At 37.0% G+C, this 21,621-nt stretch overlaps 1 protein-coding gene across 1 annotated transcript in view; it reads right to left on the reverse strand.

The window, feature by feature from the left end:
• NINJ1 (ninjurin 1) overlaps window positions 1-1,490 on the reverse strand; it is a 99,546-nt gene extending 98,056 nt beyond the window's left edge. Inside the window, exon 1 of the mRNA XM_074199036.1 lies at window positions 1,419-1,490. Within this exon, the coding sequence (XP_074055137.1) occupies window positions 1,419-1,490 (72 nt within the window). The remainder of the gene's footprint in view (window positions 1-1,418) is intronic.
• Window positions 1,491-21,621: the final 20,131 nt, after the last annotated feature.

A 21,621-nucleotide genomic window follows, 5' to 3' on the forward strand; every position in this document is an offset into this window, starting at 1 on the left:
TAAGAGAAATACAATTCTCAAGAGTTATAAGTATTATCTTCTCTTGTAAGGTTGTACAATTTAAAAAAAACTTTGTTTTTTTCCCTGTTTATCTTTTTATGCATCTCTTGAGTCTTGAATTTGAAGACTGAATTAATTTTCTGTTCAGTTATGTTTTTTCCCTCAGGAAATTTTGGAACTCCTCTATTTCACTGAACATACATCTTTTCCCTTGTCAGAATATGCTGAATTTTACAGGGTAGTAAATTCTTGGTTGCAATTCAAGTTCTTTGCCCTCTGAAATATAATCCAGATCCTCTGATACTTTAATGGTGAAGGTAGGAGTCCTGTGCATTCTGATTAAGCTTCCTTTGAATTTAAATTGCTTTTTTTCAGACTTGCAGTATTTTCTCCTTTATGTAAGAATTCTGGATTTTGGCTATGATAGTCCTTGAAGTTTCTACTCCTGGGCTCTCTTTCTGGAGATGTACTGTGTATTCTTTCAAGGGTTATTTTGTTTTCTTATTCTGCTATATTTGTAGAGTTTTCCAATTTCCTGAAAACTACTTTCCAGGTTCTTTTTTTGATCTAGTCTTTCTAATAGACTAGATTATCTTCTCTTGGATCTATTTTCCAGGTCTTTTTTTCCCCTAAAAGTTACTTTGTTTTCAATTTTTTCAGTCTTTTTACTGTTTGTTGGAAAGTTGGTATAGATGCATTAGTTTCTATTTGCCCAATTCTAATTTTTAGGATTTTCTTTAGCTGTTGTGTTTCCTTTTCCAGTTGGTTATTTTACTTTTTGCTAAGTTGCATTCCCTTTCCAATTGTTCTGAGTTTTAAATGAGTTGTATTCCTTTTTCAGTTGGTTGATTTTATTTTTCCAAGAGTTAGTCTTTTTTGCAGTTGATTATTTCTACTTTTAAAGAGTTGATTTTTTTGGTCAATTATGAAAAATTTTCCTGCATGTCTCTCATTTCTTTTTTTCCATTTTTTCCTATTCCTCTCTTTGGTTTTTAAATTCTTTTTTAAACTTTTCTATGATATTTTGGATTTGAATCCAATTCATAGACTCCTTTGAGACTTCCCATGAAGGTAATTTGTCATTGCTTTCTTCTTCTGTGGCATTTTTATCATCTCTATCTGGATAGTAGCTATCTATGTTTAGTACTCTTTTAGGGTTTTTTTTAACTCCTTTTGATTGATTGAGTTCTGCTCCTGCTCCTGGTGTATAGGGAGTATAGATCCAAAGTTTTTGTGCTGGGGCTATGGTCTGATCCCTGGCCTTTCACTGACCAAAATGTCTATGGAGAGGTTTGTTTCCTCCTTTATGTTTAGGCTCTACTTATGCAGTGGTTTATTCCCAAGATTTTGTCTAGAGGTTAGGACCTTCCCTGCTTGTTTGCTATCTAGCTGCTGGACCTGTGCTGTTGTCTAGTTGCCTGAATCCAGACTGCACTGTAGCTAAAAGCCTCCAGTTGGTTTTCCTGCTCTCCGATCTTGCTGGGCTTCATTTCTGCTTTCCCCCCAAAGAGATAGACTTCACTGAAGATCCTCCATGAAGTCTACAGTTGAAAACTTGTTTCAATCTTGCCTTTTTTTGATGGGATCTGTAGCTTTAATGTCTTTGTAGAGATTGCATTTAGCATTATATATGGGAAAGCTCTGGAAGCATGCTAGCTTCAAGTCACCATCTTGGCTCCACCCTATAAGTCTGAAGATGCTTCCAATTTAGTTCTTTCTCTACAAATAAATAACATTTTCCATCACAAGTCTTTTTTTATTGCTATGTTAGCTTCTTTTATTTCAAGAGAGACAGCATGTATTCAGATTATTGAAATCCCTCATCACCAATATTACCTTCCTCAGTGTTTGTTGTGATCTATTTCTGGAATTCATCATGCATTTCTTCCTTATGGACAAATGGCCAGTCATATGTTTCCATTGCAATATGTCTTCTGATTCTCCATCTATTAATATTCACTCATTCTCTAGTATGCCCAACGCTGTCCTTACCTCTAGTTCCAATTCACAGATTCTCACACAAAGTATGTCTTTGTGATTTATAATGTTATTCCATTGCCTATTTTATTTTAATCTGTTCATGTGGAATAACTTATAACCTTGAATTGCTTTTAGTTCCCATATTTGTAATGACAACATATTTACAGGCATCTATTAGGAAATCTAATTTATTCAATACTCTGTACACATATATCTGTCATAATTATTACTGTTTCTCTTGTTGGCTATTGTTTCCCATTAACTACTTTGCTGATGCCTTTTACTTATGTCCTACCTGCTCCTCTGGATGATATCTGCCTTAACAATTATATGTCTATCTTAAAGCTTCTTTAATCAGTTCTTCAGGTCTCCAGACATTTTTATTTCTGGTTCTCATTGGATCCAACCATAGTAAGACATGTTAAACATTGATTCAAATTCCAAATCTTGCCTTCTAATTCCATCTTTTTAACCAAATGTTTATTTCACATGTCCTGTTCTTTTCCAAAGTTTCAACCTTTGAATAGCAGTCATGTTAAAAAAAAAATCAAGCACAACCTGGACACCTAAAGTCTTCAATTTTCTGCCCAGAATTTAGATATGGAAGCACCTATAAGTCTTTATTATCACTAAAGACTAGGAAGATTCTTCTTCCTTGTAAGATATGCTTCCACCTCAAACTTGTTCCATGATTCTACTGATTAAATAATCCTTATCTTCCTCCCTGTCTGATTTCCTGTGAGAATTTTATTTTCCTTATAATTTTTGTAAAAATTCATCTAAAAGACTTCCAGCCAAGATGGCAGAGAGAGGACAGGAACAGTTCTAAAGTCTCCTGATCTCTCCCCATCTATCATATAAAACAAACCTCTTAAAAGAAATCCGACCCACAAAACCCAGAAAGAAAATCCAGGAGAAAGAACATCTACCTCAAGATTTGTCTCCCCCAGCAGCACTGGACAAATTCCTGCGGGCCCAGGTGTGTGACCAGAAGAACTAGCCCAGCTGATGAATGACCTCAGGCCAAGGTAAAGGGCACCATTGATTGAAGGCAAAAGAATTCAATAGCTCCAACTCCTCCCTTCAAGCAAAGGGAGAGGGCCTCAATCAAGATGACAGACAATCCAGAGAAAGCAACCAATACCTCCTACTGGCCAGCCAGAGAAATTGCACTCAGTGAGTAAAGCCTTTAGCGATCCCAAGCCCCTGTGAACCATCCCCTCCCCAACTCAAGGTCTTAGCAAAATGAAGAAGGGTCAGTGGAAAGGTGGATTCATAGAAAAATTCTTGGAAGGGAAAGACCCTAACTCAGAAAGACCTAGAACCTCTGAGGAGAATATGATCTGGTCTTCAGCACAGAAAGACTTCCTTGAAGAAATAAGGAAGGAGCTTAAAAATTTTGGAGAGACAATTAATACCTTGCAACAAGAAAACAAATCCTTAGGAAGTACAATTGGACAAATACAAAAGGAGAATAAATCTCTCAGATCCTCAATTGGATAAATGCAAAATGAGAATAAATCTCTCAGATCATCAGTTGGACAATTACAAAATGAGAATAAATCCCTCACATCATCAATTGGACAAATACAAAATGAGAATAATTCTCTCAGATCCTCAATTGGGCAAATGCAAAAAGAAAATAATTCTCTCAAAAACCTCAATTGGTCAAATGCTCTTTCAAAAGTAGAATTGAGGGGCGGCTAGGTGGCGTAGTGGAGAAAGCACCGGCCTTGGAGTCAGGAGTACCTGGGTTCAAATCCGATCTCAGACACTAAATAATTACCTAGCTGTGTGGCCTTGGGCAAGCCACTTAACCCCATTTGCCTTGCCAAAAAAAAAAAAAGTAGAATTGACCAATTGGAAAAGAAGTTGCAAAAGGATAATGAAGAAAATTCCTTCCCACAAAAAAGAATGGAGTCTACAGAAACTAATGACTCCATGAGACAGCAAGAGTCAGTTAAACAAAACCAAAAAAATAGAAAAAATACAAGAAAATGTAAAATACCTCATCAACATGACCTCGAGAATAGATCAAGGAGGGGCAACCTGAGAATTATTGGAACAATTTTGGGCTGTCTGCAAAGGAGAGTGCCATCTGTATCCAGATAAGGAGCTGTGGAGCTTGAACAAAGTTCAAGGACTATTCCCTTTAATTTAGAAAAGAACAGATATCTTATAGTCTGATCTTGTTACCTCTTAGACTTCTTGTCTCTTCTTTAAGGATATGATTTCTCTCTCATCACACCCAATTTGGATCAAGGTACAACATGGAAACAAGGTAAAGACTGACAGATTGTTTTCCGTGGGGGGCGGGAAGTAAGATTGGGGGGAAAATTGTAAAACTCAAATAATATCTTTAATAAAAATAAATTTTAAACAATTCACCTAAGGTATTTATTGTATTCTTTAAAAAAGTACATTTCTCACTTTCACATTCTGGGAGTTATGGGTATTGGGGTTAGGAGCATGACACTCCCTCAATATGAAAAATCTACATAAAATTTTTTTATCCCTCCCTTCAGACCAGAGAAGAAGTCTCAATTATTATGGTACTAAAAGACAAAATATGTTGATAATATTTAATGCATACATATATTATATGCATTTCTGAGTTTCTAAACTTTTCCTGTGTCATCTGCTGGCCTTTGCATGACATCTGTGGCTTCTTCAAAACTCCCCCAAAATTTTCCATTTAATTTCTTATGCTAACCCTCAATATAGCAAAAACATGATGGGGAGAGTTGCAATGTGGTAGGAATAACTACATATGACTCTCCTTGATATGAAAGTAAACAAAAATGTACTCATCCATTCTTTTACCTTTCCTTCTTTTGTCTTTGTATTCCCTAGAATACTTCCTGGAACATAGGAGGTATTTAATAAATGATTAATGGATTATTATACTTTTTAGATTCCTTAGGATATTCTTTGGATGGGTTGTTCAGTGCCATGAAGGTGGCCATATCAACAAGCATCTATTAAGCATTTAATGTGTATGAGGTTACTATACTAAGTGCCAATAATACAAATATAAACGAAAAAGATGGCCCATGCCTTCGAGGAGATTACATCTAAAAAATTTTATTTAAGACAATGTAGTTAAGTGTCTCACCCAAGATCACACAGCTAGGCAATTATTAAGTGTCTGAGGCCAAATTTGAACTCAGGTTCTCCTGACTCCAGGGCCGATATTCTATCCCCTGTGCCACCTAGCTGCTCCAAGATTACATTTTAATGAGGGAAAGCAACACATAAAAGGAAGCCAAAATGAGAGAAAGGTAAAGGTTCCCCAGGAATATGGTGGAGAAAAAATGCAGGCAGTCAGAAACAAAGTCAAGAGGGAACAGACAGGTGTCAATGACTGGCATGTGCACTTTCCTTAAAATGGAAGTTCTGGGATGAGCTGACAAATCAGAGGAGTGAAATTCTAAGGTGAGAAGGCTTCCATAATATGGTGAAGTCCAGAAAGTGAGAAATGGAATGTAGACTCCAAACCTTTTCTAGGGATAGGACCTAGAAACTATACTTCTACTATAAATCAGATATATAATGTTATATATGAACAGGAATTGGATTTTATAGCTTCATCATCACTCATTCTCCATACTTGTATATGGAGGAATTAGAACAACTAAATCAAACATGAACACTAAGGTATGATATCACTCAACACCATTCCCATACTATCATGGCGACAAAAGAGGAGACTCAAGATGAACACTAGTGATACTACAACCCCTACATTTCCCAACTTCTCTTCCTCCAGCACTTTTTTTAAATCAGTTTTGTGAAGAGCTAAGTGAAGATGGTTGAGAAAAGACAGGGACTCAACTGAACTCTCCCAAGTTTTCCTCCAAACAACTTTAACACCTTAAAACAAATTCTGGAGTGACAGAACCCACAAAAGCATGGAGGTCTAATTTTCCTGCCCAAGATAACTTAGAAGGTCAGCAGGAAAGGTCTGTCACACCAGGGTGAGATGAAGCAAAATCCAGTGCTGGACATTGACAGCAGAATTAACAGTAACAGATGGTAAGGGGGCTAAATAACTGGTCAGAAAGAGACTATAGGGGTCCTTTTTGTTGGCACTGGGCACAAGATCTATTGCATTGTCCATCTGCAAATCTGTGTGATAGTCCTTGGTCAAAACCCCAGAGCAAGGAGGAACACTAGCACCCCAGAGCTGAAGAAGCACAGTGATCCAGGCCACGGTTCCAGGGAATAAAAAGAGGGCTCACTTACAGACCAGAGCACAACCAAGAAAAGTTATACACTTCTTATATGCTTCTAATACAGTTCTTAGATCATACCACCTTGTAAGAACTAAAAATTCACAGACCAACTGAACTAGCTCTGAAAACAACTGCACCAAAAACATCTCAAGCTTGAAAAATTGCCCCTCTACCCTGAGAGCAAAAAAACCCAACTTTAATCTAAAGCTAAAAGTCAAGAAATATACTGAAAAACAAATGAGCAACAAGTAAAAAAAAAAGAACCTGGCCATAGAAAGTTACTATGATGACAAGGAAGATCAAAACACAAACTCAGAAGAAGACAACAAAATCAAAACTGTTTCATCCAAAGTTTCAAAGAACAATGTGAATTGGTCTCAATCTCACTGTAGAAAATAATTTTCTAAAAATTAGAATTGGGCAAGAGGAACCTAATGACTCTTATAGGCCATGAAGAAATAATAAACCAGCATCAAAAAAATGAAAAAATAAAAGAAAATGTGAACTATCTCACTGGAAAAACAATTGACCTGGAAAATAGATCAAGGAGAGATCATTTAAGAGTTAGTGGAATACCTGAAAGCCATGATGAAAGAGTCTAAATATCATGTTTTAAAGAATTATTAAGGAAAACTGCCCCCAAAATCTTAGATCCAGAGGTAAAATAGAAATTGAAAGAATTCATCAATCACTTCCTGAGAGAAATTACAAAACAAAAACTCCAAGGTCAAGGAAGTGGTAATCAAAACACTTTTGAAGATGGAGAAAGTGAGTAGAATAAACAAGGTGGGGAATAGGATGGAGAGAACTACAAAGTAATCATAACTGTGAAAAAAATTTATGGCAAGTTTCTCTAATAAAGGCCTCATTTTTCAAATAAAGAAAGAACTGATTCAAATAAGAATATGTCATTCTGTAATTGATAAATGGTCAAAGGATATGAAAAGTTTTCAAACAAAGAAATCAAAACTATAGTCATATGAAAAAATGTTCCAAATCACTATTGATTAGAGAAATACAAATTAAAACAATTCAGAGGTACCACTCCATACCCACCAGATTGTCTAATATGACAGAAGAGCAAAGTGACAAATGTTGGAAAGGAGATGGGAAAATCAAGACTTTCAAGCACTGTTGGTGAAATTGTGAGCTGATTCAGTTGCACTGGAGAACCATTTGGAATTATACTCAAAGGACTATAAAATCATGCATACCCTATTATCCAACAAAACCACAGATAGATTTATATTTTAAAGAATTTTTTTAAAAAGGAAAAGAACCTATATGTACAAAACTATTTATAGCAGCTCTTTTTATGGTGGCAAAAAAATTGGAAATTGAAGAAATGTCCATCAATAGAAAAATAACTAAACAAGGTATGTTATATGATTATGATGAAATACTATTATGCTGTAAAAAATGAACCAGATGGTTTCAGAAAAATCTGGGAAGTCTTGTATGAAATGAGACAATGTAAAGTATTACCAGGAGATCATTGTACATAGTAACGGCAATATTGTAACAATTTATCAACTCTGAATGACTTAGCTGTTCTCAGCAATACAATGATCCATGAAGACAAAAGCTATCTGCCTCCAGAGGAAGAGTTCCTAGAGTCCTAATGTTGATTAAAACATTTTTTTATTTTAAATTTGATTTTTTAAAGATTTTATTTATTTTGAGTTTTACAATTTTTCCCCTAATCTTACTTCCCTCCCCCCACCCCTACCCCCACAGAAAGCAATTTGCCATTATTTACATTATTTACATACTTTTTAAAACTTTTTCTTGGGGTTTTTTGGTTTGTTTCCTTTCAGAACATGACTAATATAGAAATATGTTTTACATGACTTCATAGTTATTACCTATATCAAATTGCTTACCTTCTCAATGAGGGAGAGGGAAGAGAGGGCAGGAGAGAATATAGAACTCAAAAAACTTTAAAAAACAAATAAAACTTTACATATAAATGAGAAAAATATTTAAATTGTAATAATAGTTTAATGATATTATGTTTCTTATATCATCACACTTATACCTATATTCTTTCTCCCTTCTTTTTCAGAGAGCCATCCCATCTAACAAATAGTATTTTTTTAAAGAGAAAAAAAAGTCAGCACAACTAAGTGATACTTTGAAAAAGTCCACAAACATGTGCAATGTGTTATACCTGTGAATCTCCCATCTCTACAGTGTTTTCTCATATCTCTTCATTTGAGTCATGCCAAGCACTCTTTTAACACCACTATTCATGTTAAGGATTATACTCAATGCTATATCTACTAAATATCAAATAATTCATTATAGATAGTTGGGTGGCAAAGTGGTCTATGCAGGGCCTGGAATCAGTAATTTTTTTCAAATAAATTTATTTCAAATCTGGTCTTAGACATCTACTAGCTCTGTGACCCTAGACAAGTCACTTAACCTCTGATTGCTCCAGTTTTCTCAAATGTAAAATGGGGATCATTACAGAACCTATTCCCAAGCTTTTATGAAGTCCAGATGAGATGTTTATAAAATATTTTGCAAACATTGGGACTCTAGCACTTGAGGAAACGGGGCATTTGGGAAAAGACTTCTTTATTTCCCTTATAAAACAGGATCTATTGCAGATGAATAAACAGGTCACAGTTTAAGGGAACTGTATCCTAATGACCTGCTACCTGACCCCAAGATGCTCTATATACTATACAGTGTATAGTATCAGAGAAACTAGCTTCAAATCCTGCCTTTGAATAAGTGAGCAAGTGACTTAAAGCTGAAAGGGCATTTAAATGTTTTCTAGATCAACTGCCGCACTTTTCAACTATCCTTTGCATTCTCTTTGCAATTCTCTACCAGGGTGTAGGGTCAGGCAGCCCGACATCCTAGAGGTGACCCTGAAAAAAAAATCACTTAATTCTCTACTCAGTTCTCTCATCTGGAAAGTGGGTATAATATTACCTACCTTCTAGGATTGTATTTGGAATCAATGAGTTAATGTATGTAAAATAACTTTGCAAACCTTTAAATTGTTTTTGAGTAGAAATTTCTATTATCATTATTAAATACAGTAATAAATACATATCATTATTAAATACATTATTAAATAAATTAAATACCCAGGACCCCAGACTTCAAACCCCGTCCTCCTTCTGTTTTATAAACTCCTTTGTGACATAGTGAGAGTTTTAGATTTGTAGTCAAGAAGATCTAAATTCAAATTTACTTTCAGAAACTTACTAGCTTTATGTGTCTTGCCAAATCAATTAATGTCAGCTTCCTTGTGAATAATAATAGTACCTATTTCCCAGGGCTATCTTCAGAATAGAATTAGATAATATTTGTAAAGCAACTTACAGTATCAAAGTGCTTTATAGACATTCACTTCTGTTATTGTTGTTGCTGTTATCATTATTAAATTTTCTCTTTTGATCCTCATAAGTAATACTGTGTGATAGAAACTATGGTATTACTATATACATTTTTTAGATGAGAATACTGGAGCCCAGAAAAGTTAAGATATTGCCCTGGGGTCTCACTTTCCAACTTTAGTTCTACTTGGGCATTCAGTGAAGAAGAGCAATGACACTTCATTTCAACTTGGTCCCTCACTGAGGGTGCTTAGGTTCTATTTACATCTAAATAATTAACTCCACTGCACTCAACTGGGGAATCTGAGCAAGAGGAGGGAAGGTCCAAGATCTCAACAGCCCAGCCTGGGATCATGGCTAGCCAGACAGCAAAGGGTCTGGTTCATCCCTTCCTCATGCCTGATCCCCCACCGGCCCATCGCTCTGCCCTTCCTTTCTTTTGCTTCCTCTGGCTGTGTCATTCCCCTCTCTTGGCCCCAGGGGGAAGCCTTTGCTTATCCTTAGAATGCTGTTGGCAGTTCTCTACCAAGGCTTGGAGCCAAGGAGCCTGCGGTCCTGTGCCAGCCCCTGGACCGGACAGACAACCTTGCCTTGTTATTCTTTCCTGGCCTGATACCAGGTTGACAAGACTGTGGCCTGAAGAGGGCCTGGGGTGGGCCCACCTCTCAGTTGCAGCAAACAGCCCTCCTCCCTGGCAGGGAAACAGGAGCAGAGCCTGGGCTCTGGGCCAGGGGGAGGTACAGGCCAGCTCTCAATCCTACCACCAGCAGGAGAGTCTTTGGGATGGGCAGGGCCCCGGAAAGCAGCCCCCTGGGCCCTACCTCCTGAGCTCCTCTCTGACTCCCAGAGGCTGTGGCCTAAAGGGTCAAGGCCCAGAACATCCAGATCCCCGCCCGCCCGAGATCAGGGCAGATTCTCCTGACTCTGACCAGGAACATGTTGGCCAGAGCTAGAAATAGCTGACTTCCAGGCTGACTGGAAAAGCTCAAGTTGCTGGAAGAAAGGGATTCGTTGGCCTCCTCGAGAAGTGATTCCCCCTTGGGCCCACCCTCGGGGCTGTGGTCATTTCTGAGCCCCAGCTTCCGCTCAAATGCTGAGATCTCATATTTTTTCCTTTCCTCTCTCTCTCCCCCCTTCCTCTGACTGACTGCTCCTTCCTCCCTACCCCTCCCCAATTTCAATGGGCGGAGCTCCCATCCGGACCAAGCGGGGAGTCACTCTCCCGGTACCTCTGTTGCTAAAGAAAGACTGCCCAGCCGCTGGCTCCAAGCCCCCAGCCGGCTTGTTGCTAGGCAACAACACGCGTAAGCTCTGCGATTTTCACATGCGGGAGCCAGGCTTTGTAAGGCTCTGAGATGGACAGGAAAACATCCCCATTACAAAAGGAGCATTTACATGGTTGGATTCTGGTCGTCCTGTTCTCCATTTAAAAGCTGGCCTTTTGGCTTGCACTGAAATCCCCATTTTCTCCTTATGCCAATAAAACTGACCCCAGACTACTGTGGGGCTCAAAGGTATGGCGGCATTGATCTTGGCAAAGATACCCTGATAGAAGTCTCATCTTTTCTTTTTTTTAGAAAAGTCTTTGTTACTTGCAATTCAAATAGTCCTAGACTTCCTAAAATTCAAATATCCTTAGGGAACTACTTCTCGGCTCACAAAATATTTTTGTCCAAATGCTTCAGTAAAAGAATTGTAAAAAATGACTTTGCTGTGTGGCCAGCCATGACCCTTGGCTGGCTGCTGAGCTCTAGGCCTTCCCTCTGCTCTCTGATTCCCCAGTTGAGTCCAGTGGAGTTAATTATGTAGTTGGCAACAGAACCTATGCACCCTCAAAGAGGGACCAAGTTGAAATGCATAGTTATCAACTGCTCTTCCTTGGTGGATGGATCTAAATATAAACAGATCTAAAGCTGGAAGATAGGCAGGGACTATCCTGAACTCTTCATTTTATTTGGAAACTGAGACCCCAGGGCAATATCTTAACTTTTCTGATTGCAGTAATCTCATCTATAAACAGAATAGAGTAATATAATGAGAAAAATCTTGGACTCAGGCTCCAGACCCTCTATTTGGATCTTCTCTGTTAACTTGCTGTGAGACTTAATTGATCTCTATCTTAGTTTTGTCTTCTGTAAAATGATATGGTTGGATTAGAAATGTAAGGTCTATTGGTTTTGTCTTCTGTAAAATTATATGATTGGATTAGAAATGTAAGGACCTCATACTGGGGCACAGTCCTGTTATATCTTTGACAAAAAGAACTGTTTCTGATTTTGTCTTTGTATTTCCTTATCTTAAAGCAAAACTTTGCAAAAGGCTTTGCTTAATAGATGCTTATGGGGTTGGATTGTTGTTGCTGTTGATGATAATGATAGTGATGATACCATGATGATGATGGTGGTGATGACATTTGTCCTTTGTTCTCAAGGGAGGTGATACCATGATGTGAAGGTGAATTGGTTTTGAGTGAGGAGGGGCTGTACTAAGTCATCAGTCTTACTTTCTCCTCTGGAGTCATTTGGGTCCAATGGTCAGATATGGATCAGAACAACTGGAGATGGCCCTGGATGAGAGGCAATCTGGGTTAAGTGACTTGCCCAAGGTCACACTGCTATTAAGTATCAAGAATCTGAGACCAGATTTGAGCTCAGGTCCTTCTGACTTCATGATTGCTAGGTGGCTCAGGGTTGAATTAAATTTAAATTTAAATTTAAATTAACTAGTGAACTAGTGAAATAACTGAGTATTTCACTAGTGGCATCTTAACCAGTTTCAGTCAAATTTTCCTATACATATGTTGAATCAATAATTAGGGAGATTTTGACATCATTCCCTCCTTAGCCCCCCAATCATTTTGACAAAGGAGGTCAGTATGCAAAGACCCTGGAAATTCTTGGCTGAAATTTAAGAAATATAAAGTTTGGTAAATTTGGCATGTTATATAGTATTTTTGAAAAGCAATCTTGGCAGCAGTTGCCATGCTGAATTAACATCCAGAAAATATTTTTATAGAAGCATAGAATATTAGAAGGAGATCTAGCCTGGGCCCCTTCATCATCAAGTTGAGGAAAGTAAGGTCCACAGAGGGAAAATTATTTGCCCAAGGTCATAAGAACTAGAATAATAGAATTTTGGAGCTAGAAATAAACTTTGGAAATAACTGACTGCTTTTACAGACGAGAAAGCAGAGATCACTTGGAAATGGTCACGCAGATAATTGGTCACATTACCAGGCTGAAAATTTAGGACTCTTGTTTAATATTCTATCCATCATATTACTCTGCTATTTACTAGAAACTGAGAGGGATCACGTGTACAAAAATATTCATAGTGGTTCTTTTTGCAGAGGCAAAGAATGGAAATTGAGGGGATGCCCATCAATTGGGGAATGGCTGAACAAATTGTGCTATAGATATGTGATGCAATAATATTGTTCTTATAAGAAATCATGAAGGATGGGATTTCAGAAAAGCCTGGAAAGACTTGCATGAACTGATGTTGAGTGAAATGAGAAATGAAGAACATTGTACACATTAAAACAACATGGGGTGATGATCAATCATAATGGACTTCTTTATTTCAGCAGTACAATAATCAAAGACAATTTTAAAAGATTGGAAAATACCATCCAGAGAAGGAAATATGGAGTTTAAATGAAGACCAAAGCTGCTTATCTTAAATTTTTAAAAGTTATCTTTTATATTGTCACTTTTTTCTCTAACATTTTCTTTCTTCCATGTGCATATGACTCTTCTCTTACAACATGATCAATATTGGTCTTTAAAAAAAATACTGAGAGGGCTCATAGGATCTTTGATTTTTATAGATGAGGTATTATTAGAGGATCAGAAAGGTTAAGAAATTTTCCAGATTCATGAAGCTAGCAAGTATCCAAGGGAGGATTTGAATCCAAGTTAGAAAGATCTGAAGTTTATTACATCAGCCCTGTCTCTCTAGGGGATTCACAGAGGACTTTTGCCTCACATATTTTATTTAGAACAAATAAGACAAAAGGATGAAAATTAAATAACAATATGGCAATGTATGGCAAACACAGGAGTGAAAAATAAGAATGTGTCAATATATAGTAAGCATCAAATATACAAGCATGACCTCTTTGATTTTAGGTAAGTTATTTGACTTCTCTGGAGTCAACTTTCTCATTTGGAAAAGGACAAGTTATATTTTATGACCCTTAAGGTCTTTTCTGACAAGAAATTCTGTGATCATGTAAGTACTCAATTCACGCAATTAACCATAATCCCCTCCCCCAATTTTTCAGTAGCAAATATAAGTACAAAAGTAAGTTGAAACCAGTTGGGGAAAGGTCTTGCCAGGCAAAAAAAAGCTGGAGTGGAAATTTAGTCTCCAGGGGGGAAGGGAAAAGTTATAAACCTCCTTGACTTTCACCAGTTTATCATGATCTCTCCCTCTTCTGATTGCCTAACAATATCTGACTTGAATTTAGGGATCTAAGGTTTACAATAAATGCTTCAGAGCAACTCTCTGAGATAGATACAACTAGCACTATTAGTTGAATTTTATAGGGGAATAAAGAGGATCAGAGAGGTTGTGTTTCTTGGGCATAGTCAAATAGCAAGTTAGTAAATGAGGCAGGATTTTTTTCAATTTTTTTTGTTTTTATTCTGAACTTAACACTAAATAAAATGAACATTTCATTATTTATAGTAGAAAAGAAAAAAGATTTTACACAAAACTGTGAATTTTTAACATGTACAGTTTGCTTTCCATTTTAAGCATATAATGAATTCAAATATAACTTTCTTTTTTATTAAAGATTTTATTTGAGTTTTACAATTTTTCTCCCAATCTTACTTCCTTCCCCTCACACCCCCACAGAAAGCAATGTGTCAGTCTTTATTTTTTTTCCATGTTGTACATTGATCCAAATTGAGTGTGATGAGAGAGAAATCACATCCTTAGGGAAGAAATAAAAAGTATAAGAGATAACAAGATCAGACAATAAGATATCTGTTTTTTTTCTAAATTAAAGGGAATAGTCCTTGAACTTTGTTCAAACTCCATGGCTCTTTATCTGGATACAGATGGTATTCTCCTTTGCAGACAGTCCCAAATTGAACAAGCAAGTCCATCAAGGTTGATCATTACCCCATGTTGCTGTTTGGGTGTACAGTGTTTTTCTGGTTCTGCTCATCTCACTCAGCATCAGTTCATGCAAATCCCTTCAGGCTTCCCTGAATTCCCATCCCTCCTGGTTTCTAATATAACAATAGTGTTCCATGACATACATATACCACAGTTTGCTAAGCCATTCCCCATTTGAAGGACATTTACTTGATTTCCAATTCAAAGTATAACTTTCGAAGCTGTCAGAGGAAGATTTGAACTCAGGTCTCTCCAGAATCCAGTTCGAGCTTTCCTTTCACACTATCTCTTTGGGATTTAGATTTTTGCATCATTCATATGATCCTTGAAATATACTTGATAAATTCTTATATTTTCAACATGAGAAAGAGAGACAGATAAATAGCTCCTTCCATTCTAGACCTGATTAAAAGGTTAAGGTCAAGCTTTCCTGTCTAAGGTTCCTTCTGTCTTCCAAAGCAAAACACAAACCCAAAGAAGTTAAGAGAACAGTATTGCATGATACTAAGAGCAATTCGGTGATATGGGCCCATCTTAAATTGTCTGTTTTATTATCTGGGAAAGACATCAGAGTCATTGAGGGAAAGATTGATGGGAATGACATTAATTTTCCCTTGCCCAGTTTTCTGGAAGAAGGTTGATATTGTATCACTTTGATCTGCATGGGCTGAACATGTTATAAGAAACAAAGGGATTCCTACATATGATGAGAGGTCACTTTAGACAATCTCTAAAGTCTCTTCCAACTTTGAGATTCTACAATAAAAAATAAGCTTCCCAAAAGAGAAAACAGCAGCTGCTAAATCATTGTTTAGTTTTATTTCTTTTCCTATTACATAGTAATTCTGAGCACACTGAAACCTGTGACAAAATAAGTAGGTCCATGAAAGATTTTAAATGAAAGACTTATTTCCTAATTATCTTTCCATGCTCAAATCAGGAGAAGAAGACACTTTGACAGATTCTCTCATCTATCAAGACTTAGAATGCTAGGAATGAAATCAATTCAAGGAGGTACTAGTAATGAGGCTCTTAATCTTGGACCTCTTGAAGCAGTTTGGTGAAGTCTATTGGACCTCTTCTCGTAATAATGTTTTTAAATGAATAAAATAACATATATATATAATATATATGATTATGAAGTAAGTCAATGATATTAGAATGCAGTTATCCAAATATTTTTTTAAGTTTAAATAAACAAGAAGTAGCTAGGTGGTACAGTAGATAGAATGCTAGGAAGGCAGAAGAACCAAAGGAACACTGTACACATTAATAACAACATAATGAGTTGATCAACTATATTGGATGCAGCTCTTCTCAGCAGTTCAGAGATAAACCTGGGAGACCTGTTATGCACAATACCATCCACATTCAGAGGAAACCAAAAAACACACAAAAAATCACAGAATCTGAATTGGTACTTTTTTTTAAAAAAAACTTTTTTTAAACTTCTGTTTTTCCTTCCTGTCCCATGGTTTTTTCTTTTCCCGTGGTCCTAATTCCTCATAAACAAAATGACTAATATGTAAACATATTAAAATTTTATATGTATAATTTTTACTAGACTGAGGGGAGGGGGATAGGAAGGGGGAGTGGTAGAAAGATGAGTAACTTATAAATATGCAAATTAATGAATATTGAAAAACTTTCATAACTTGCAATTGGAATAATTGAAAAATAAAATAAAATAAAAATGTAGACTGCTGAGCTTGGAGTCAGAAAGACCTGAATTCAAATCCAGCCTCAGATTTTTTAGCAATTGCATGGAGGCACTGTGCTAAGCTCTGAGTATACAAATAAAAATAAGCAGATTTCTGCCTTCAAGGAACATCCAATATAATGAGAGAAGCCAACATTAGAGGTTTATCTGGAAGTCTTTGAGGGAATACTTGTTGTGCATTCCTTGAATTATCCTGGAAGAGAACCAAGAAACCTAAGACCTAAGCTAGCCCATGGAGACCCAGGACAGCTCCAGAGGCAAAGTTCATTCTCAGGTTGGAAAGAAGTAAAGTTAAAAGACTCCAAGTGGAATAGAGGTGGACAGCAGAGCTGGAGGTGAACAGAATCTCTTAACAACAGAGATCTCTAAATATCTCTTAAATAGAGGCTTGCCCTAACCTCTGATTCATTGCTTTCAGTGACAGGAGATTCATTACTTCAAGACCCAGTCCATTTCATTGTTTGGTAACTCTTTTAGAAAGGTCTTTGCATTGAACCAAAATCTCCTTCTCTTATTAGTTTTGGTTCTATTTTATGAAACCACAAAGACCAAATTTCTCTTTCTCCTTTCATGTATTCATAGCTTGCTTTGTATGGTACCTCATCTCTGCCAACCCTTTTCAATGCTTTACACAATCTCTACCTTCACACTCCCCCACCGAACACACACCAAGTGAGAAGGAGGTGTCAGTCTACTTGCTCCTTTGTAGACCTATCCTCTTCCTCCATAACTCAGCAACATCTCCTTCCTTGAAGCTGACTTCACACTTATATCTTAGTCTTCAGGACTGTTCTCTCATTTCTCAAGGAATTCAGTACCTGGCTCACAGCCTTTCTCTTCACCCCTGCCTCATCCTTGGAGACTCAATGTATTTGTGGTTAACTCCATAAAAACTCTTCCCTTTATTTAATTAACATCCTTAATGCCCATGACCTTCCTCTATACTCTATTGAGCCACCTACATGGGTGGTCACATTCTAGACCTCACCACCACTTAAAAACTACCTCACCTCTGTGATTTTGGACTCTGATAGTCTCACCAGTGATCATAATCCCTTATATCCCATAATCCATTTGTTCTGCATTACTACTCCTAAAACTGTTCATCATCACAGTGACTTTGAAGGTCTCTATTACTCCCTCTACTTCTAGTCCATTCATCTCATTCTGCCCTCATGTTCTTCTATATATTTAATTTCATATTTAACTCTATATTTAAATTTAACTATGTATTGTTTTCCACCCAAGTCCTTCATCCCATTGTGATTGCAGGATTTATGCCTTTCCAGTTCTCAACTTTGGGTTGTACATAGTATCAGCTTTCTCTTCTCCTAAATCCGTGTTTCTGAATGCTTCTAGAAAAACCCACACTATCATATCAAGTGAGTCCTCTTCAAATTCATTTTGCATAATATCAAGTGGGTCCTCCCTGTTACATGGACAACCTTTTTACTTCCTTGATTGAATCATATCACTGAAGCAGAAATTCTACTTTTCCCAACAACTTTCTTTCTTTTTTTTTTCAAGGCAAATGGGATTCTTGCCCAAGGCCACACAGCTAGGTAATTATTAAGTGACTGAGGCTGGCAACCCCAAAACGACCCTCATTTCCCTTTCTCTCAGCAGATGACTTTATCACCTACTTTATTGAAAAATTAATTTCATCCATAGAGAGTTCTCTTTTCCTTCTTACACCATACCTGAAAACTTTTCTACATCTGCATCTATCTACTCCAAAAAAAAAGGTAGTCCTCTCTTCTCATTAATGAGGCCATTCTCTTCATTGAGATCCTTGCTCTTTTCCCTTCCCCTTTCTTCAGAAAGCTTTTTGTTTTGATCATTTCCTCTCTCACATCTTTAATACTTTTTTATCTACTGGCTCCTTTCCCCATTACCTACAAATATGATCATCTCCTTTAGCCCTTTCTTTTAACTCATCATCATCTCCGCTCCATTCTCAGCTCAAGTCTTAGAAAATACCATCTTATACTCACTACTTCTACTCACTTCTCAACTCCTTATAATGTGACTAATAATGAACACTAAATTGTAACTGCTCTCACAAAGGCTAACACTAACTTCCTCACTGCTAAATCCAAAGTCTTTTCCTCAGAATTCATTTCTTATCTTCTCTGTAGCTTCCTTATGGATGAGGACTAATAGCCTAGGAGCATGAGATGATCCTAATAGATGACTGACTGTCTTGCTTCTCTTTTTGCTGCCTGGGAGAATGATTTTTGAATGGAAAAGGACAGCATCAAAATGTCTAATAGGGAGTTAATATCTAAAACACTTATGGAAGTACTAAAAGAGTCAGTAATTTCCCTTCAATAAGGAGAAATTCCAGAAAATTGAAGGAATGAATGGATATAATTGCTGAGCCAAATTACAAAATGTGACTTTGGGCAAATCACTTAACCTCTCCAGGCCTCAGTGGTAATAGAAAGGGTGGTCCTTGATGACCTCAAAGATCCTTTCAACTATAAATTTAAAATGCCATAGTGGAAAAGAGAAGTATTTCACACCTGAAGAAGGACAAATGTCCCAAACTGTCAAAAAAGGGAACAGTGGAGTCCTCAGATTATAAATTAATCAGCTGGACTTTGATTAAATTAAAATTCTAGAATGTATTATTTAAGGGACCAAGTCAGTCAATACCTGTGAGGTGGGTAAAGAAAGTTTTATTTTGCAGATGAGGAAACTGAGTTTAAGAATATAGATTCAATGGGGCGGCTAGCTGGCGTAGTAGATAAAGCACTAGCCTTGGAGTCAGGAGTACCTGGGTTCAAATCTGGTCTCAGACACTTAATAATTACCTAGCTGTGTGGCCTTGGGCAAGCCACTTAACCCTTGCACTTAACCTTTGCCTTGCAAAAAAAATCTAAAAAAAAAAGAATATAGATTCAGTTCAACAATCAAGTGCTTGCTATGTATAAAGAACTGTGCTAGATGCTGAGTTTTCAAAAATGAAAACCAAACCCCTAGGTTACTGAGGAATACAATACAGAAATAGCTAGGTCAATTTAAGATCATTTTAGGAGGGAAAAAGCATTCAAAATTAGGGAAATCAGGAAGGGCTTGCTTTGGAGGTGTTTAATGAGATGATCCATGTGGATAGCTAACAATTCCATGGAATGGAGATGATAAGGAAGATGATCCTACCTGACCTGGAAGGCCAGAGTATCAGAGGGGACATAAACATTTATGCGAAGTTGAAGTCTAAACTGAAGAGAAGTTCATTAATCATTGTATAAGGTTCCAGAAAGCATAATAGAAGGAGAGGGGAAAGGCAGGATAAAATCTCAAGAGGATAGATAGTTTGAGAGACTAGACAGTGATAACTGAGGAAACATTTTCAGAAAATCTTAAATCAACTCTAAATCTCTGGGATGTAGAAAGGAAGAAGTCAGCATTGGACAGTCACAAGTCAGAGAAGCATCATTTGACTGATGTTTCAAACTACAGTGGCCTTTTGATGATAGGGTACATCAGTTTGTTCTCTATCAAATACCAGATAAGAAGGAAGGTCAAATCAGACATCTTGGTAGTAAATACCTGGTAAATAGTCTCCATTCAACCCCAATTCCTTTACTTATCCCAAGATGGTAGAGGATGATGACTAGGCATAAAATTACCTACACATGGAACTTAACCTTGACTTCTAGTTGGGCCTGGGGTGAACTATCCTGTAAGAAATTCTGTCATAAGAAATCTAATGTCTGAGACTCATAGGTAGGGTGCTGGCAGTGGGAGATCTATTTGAGTACCTAATAGAAGGCAAAAATGTTAATGCTGCTATCTAGAGATAGCAATGTCTATACTCAATCACCAATCTGAAGGGACAACATGGCAGAGAAGATTTGTCATTAGTTCTGATACTTACTTACTTTTGTGACCTTGAGCAAGTCCTAATTTTAATCATCTGCAAAAGAGGGATTTGGGCTAAATGATCTCTGAGATGCCTTTTATTTCTAGGTCTATAATCCTATGATCAGAAATGAAATTGTATGTAACACTATTGTTCTACAAGATATCATGGTGGGGGGCAGCTAGGTGACAGAGTGGATAGAGCACCTGCCCTGGAGTCAGGAGTACCTCAGTTTAAATCCGGTCTCAGACACTTAATAATTACCTAGCTGTGTGGCCTTGGGCAAGCCACTTAACCCCATTTGCCTTGCAAAAAACAACAACAAAAATGATATGATGAGGGACAGCATTTAAGAAAAGCCTGGAAAGACTTGCATGAATTGATGCTGAGTGAGATGAGCAGAACCAGAAGAATATTATAAACCTTAACAACAACATGGGGTGATGATCACACTTGATGGACTTGCTCAATCCATCAGTGCAATAATCAAGAACCATTTTAGGGGATCCATGATGGAGAATACCATGTATTTCCAGAGAAGAAACTGTGGAAATTAAACAAAGACCAAAGATTATTATCTTTAATTTTTAAAAAAGTTGTCTTATGTATTACATAATTTTGCTATCTCTAATGTTTTCTTTCTTCCTTATGGATCTGTTTTTTCTCTCAATGATCAATTTTGATCTATACATATCATGGAAACAAATGTAAAGACTCAATTAGATTGCCTTCTGTGGGGGTGGGGGGAAGGAAGGGAGGGAGGGAAAAAACTGTATAATTCAAAACCTCACAAAAAATGATTGCTGGAAACTACCATTGTATGTAATTGGAAAGCAAAATATTTATATTAATAAAAAAAAAGAAATGAGATTGTAATAAGGCCAGCATTTCCTACCCAGAGACAATGGTGGAGTTGATTTGATCCTAGTTCAGGGTTTCAGAACTGGGAGGTAGGGAGGATATGGGGATAGGAATGATACCCTCACAAAGACAAGGTTGCTGTCAAGTCTATGGAGGAGATGGATAGAGAATTGGGAGATAAATGAAATCTAGCTGGGTCTTTAAAGGCCATTAAAATCAGGAGATTGGGGCACTGGGGCAGAAATTTCTTCAGGATGAGAAGGCATCTATGGAGACTGTGGAGGAGGTAGTTGAGGAAGATGGAGTGAAATAAAGCATGGTTGGATGTCATATATATATATATAACACTGCTAGCCTCAGCAGTCCCTTTTCCATAATTTAATTGGGGGTTTAAATAATATGCTATTTGAATAATATGTTAAATAATATCATGATATTCTCTGTTGAAGAATAGGTACAGTTGATATTTAG

This window comes from Macrotis lagotis, chromosome 8, assembly GCF_037893015.1.
Source record: "Macrotis lagotis isolate mMagLag1 chromosome 8, bilby.v1.9.chrom.fasta, whole genome shotgun sequence".
Taxonomy (NCBI): Eukaryota; Metazoa; Chordata; class Mammalia; order Peramelemorphia; family Peramelidae; genus Macrotis; species Macrotis lagotis.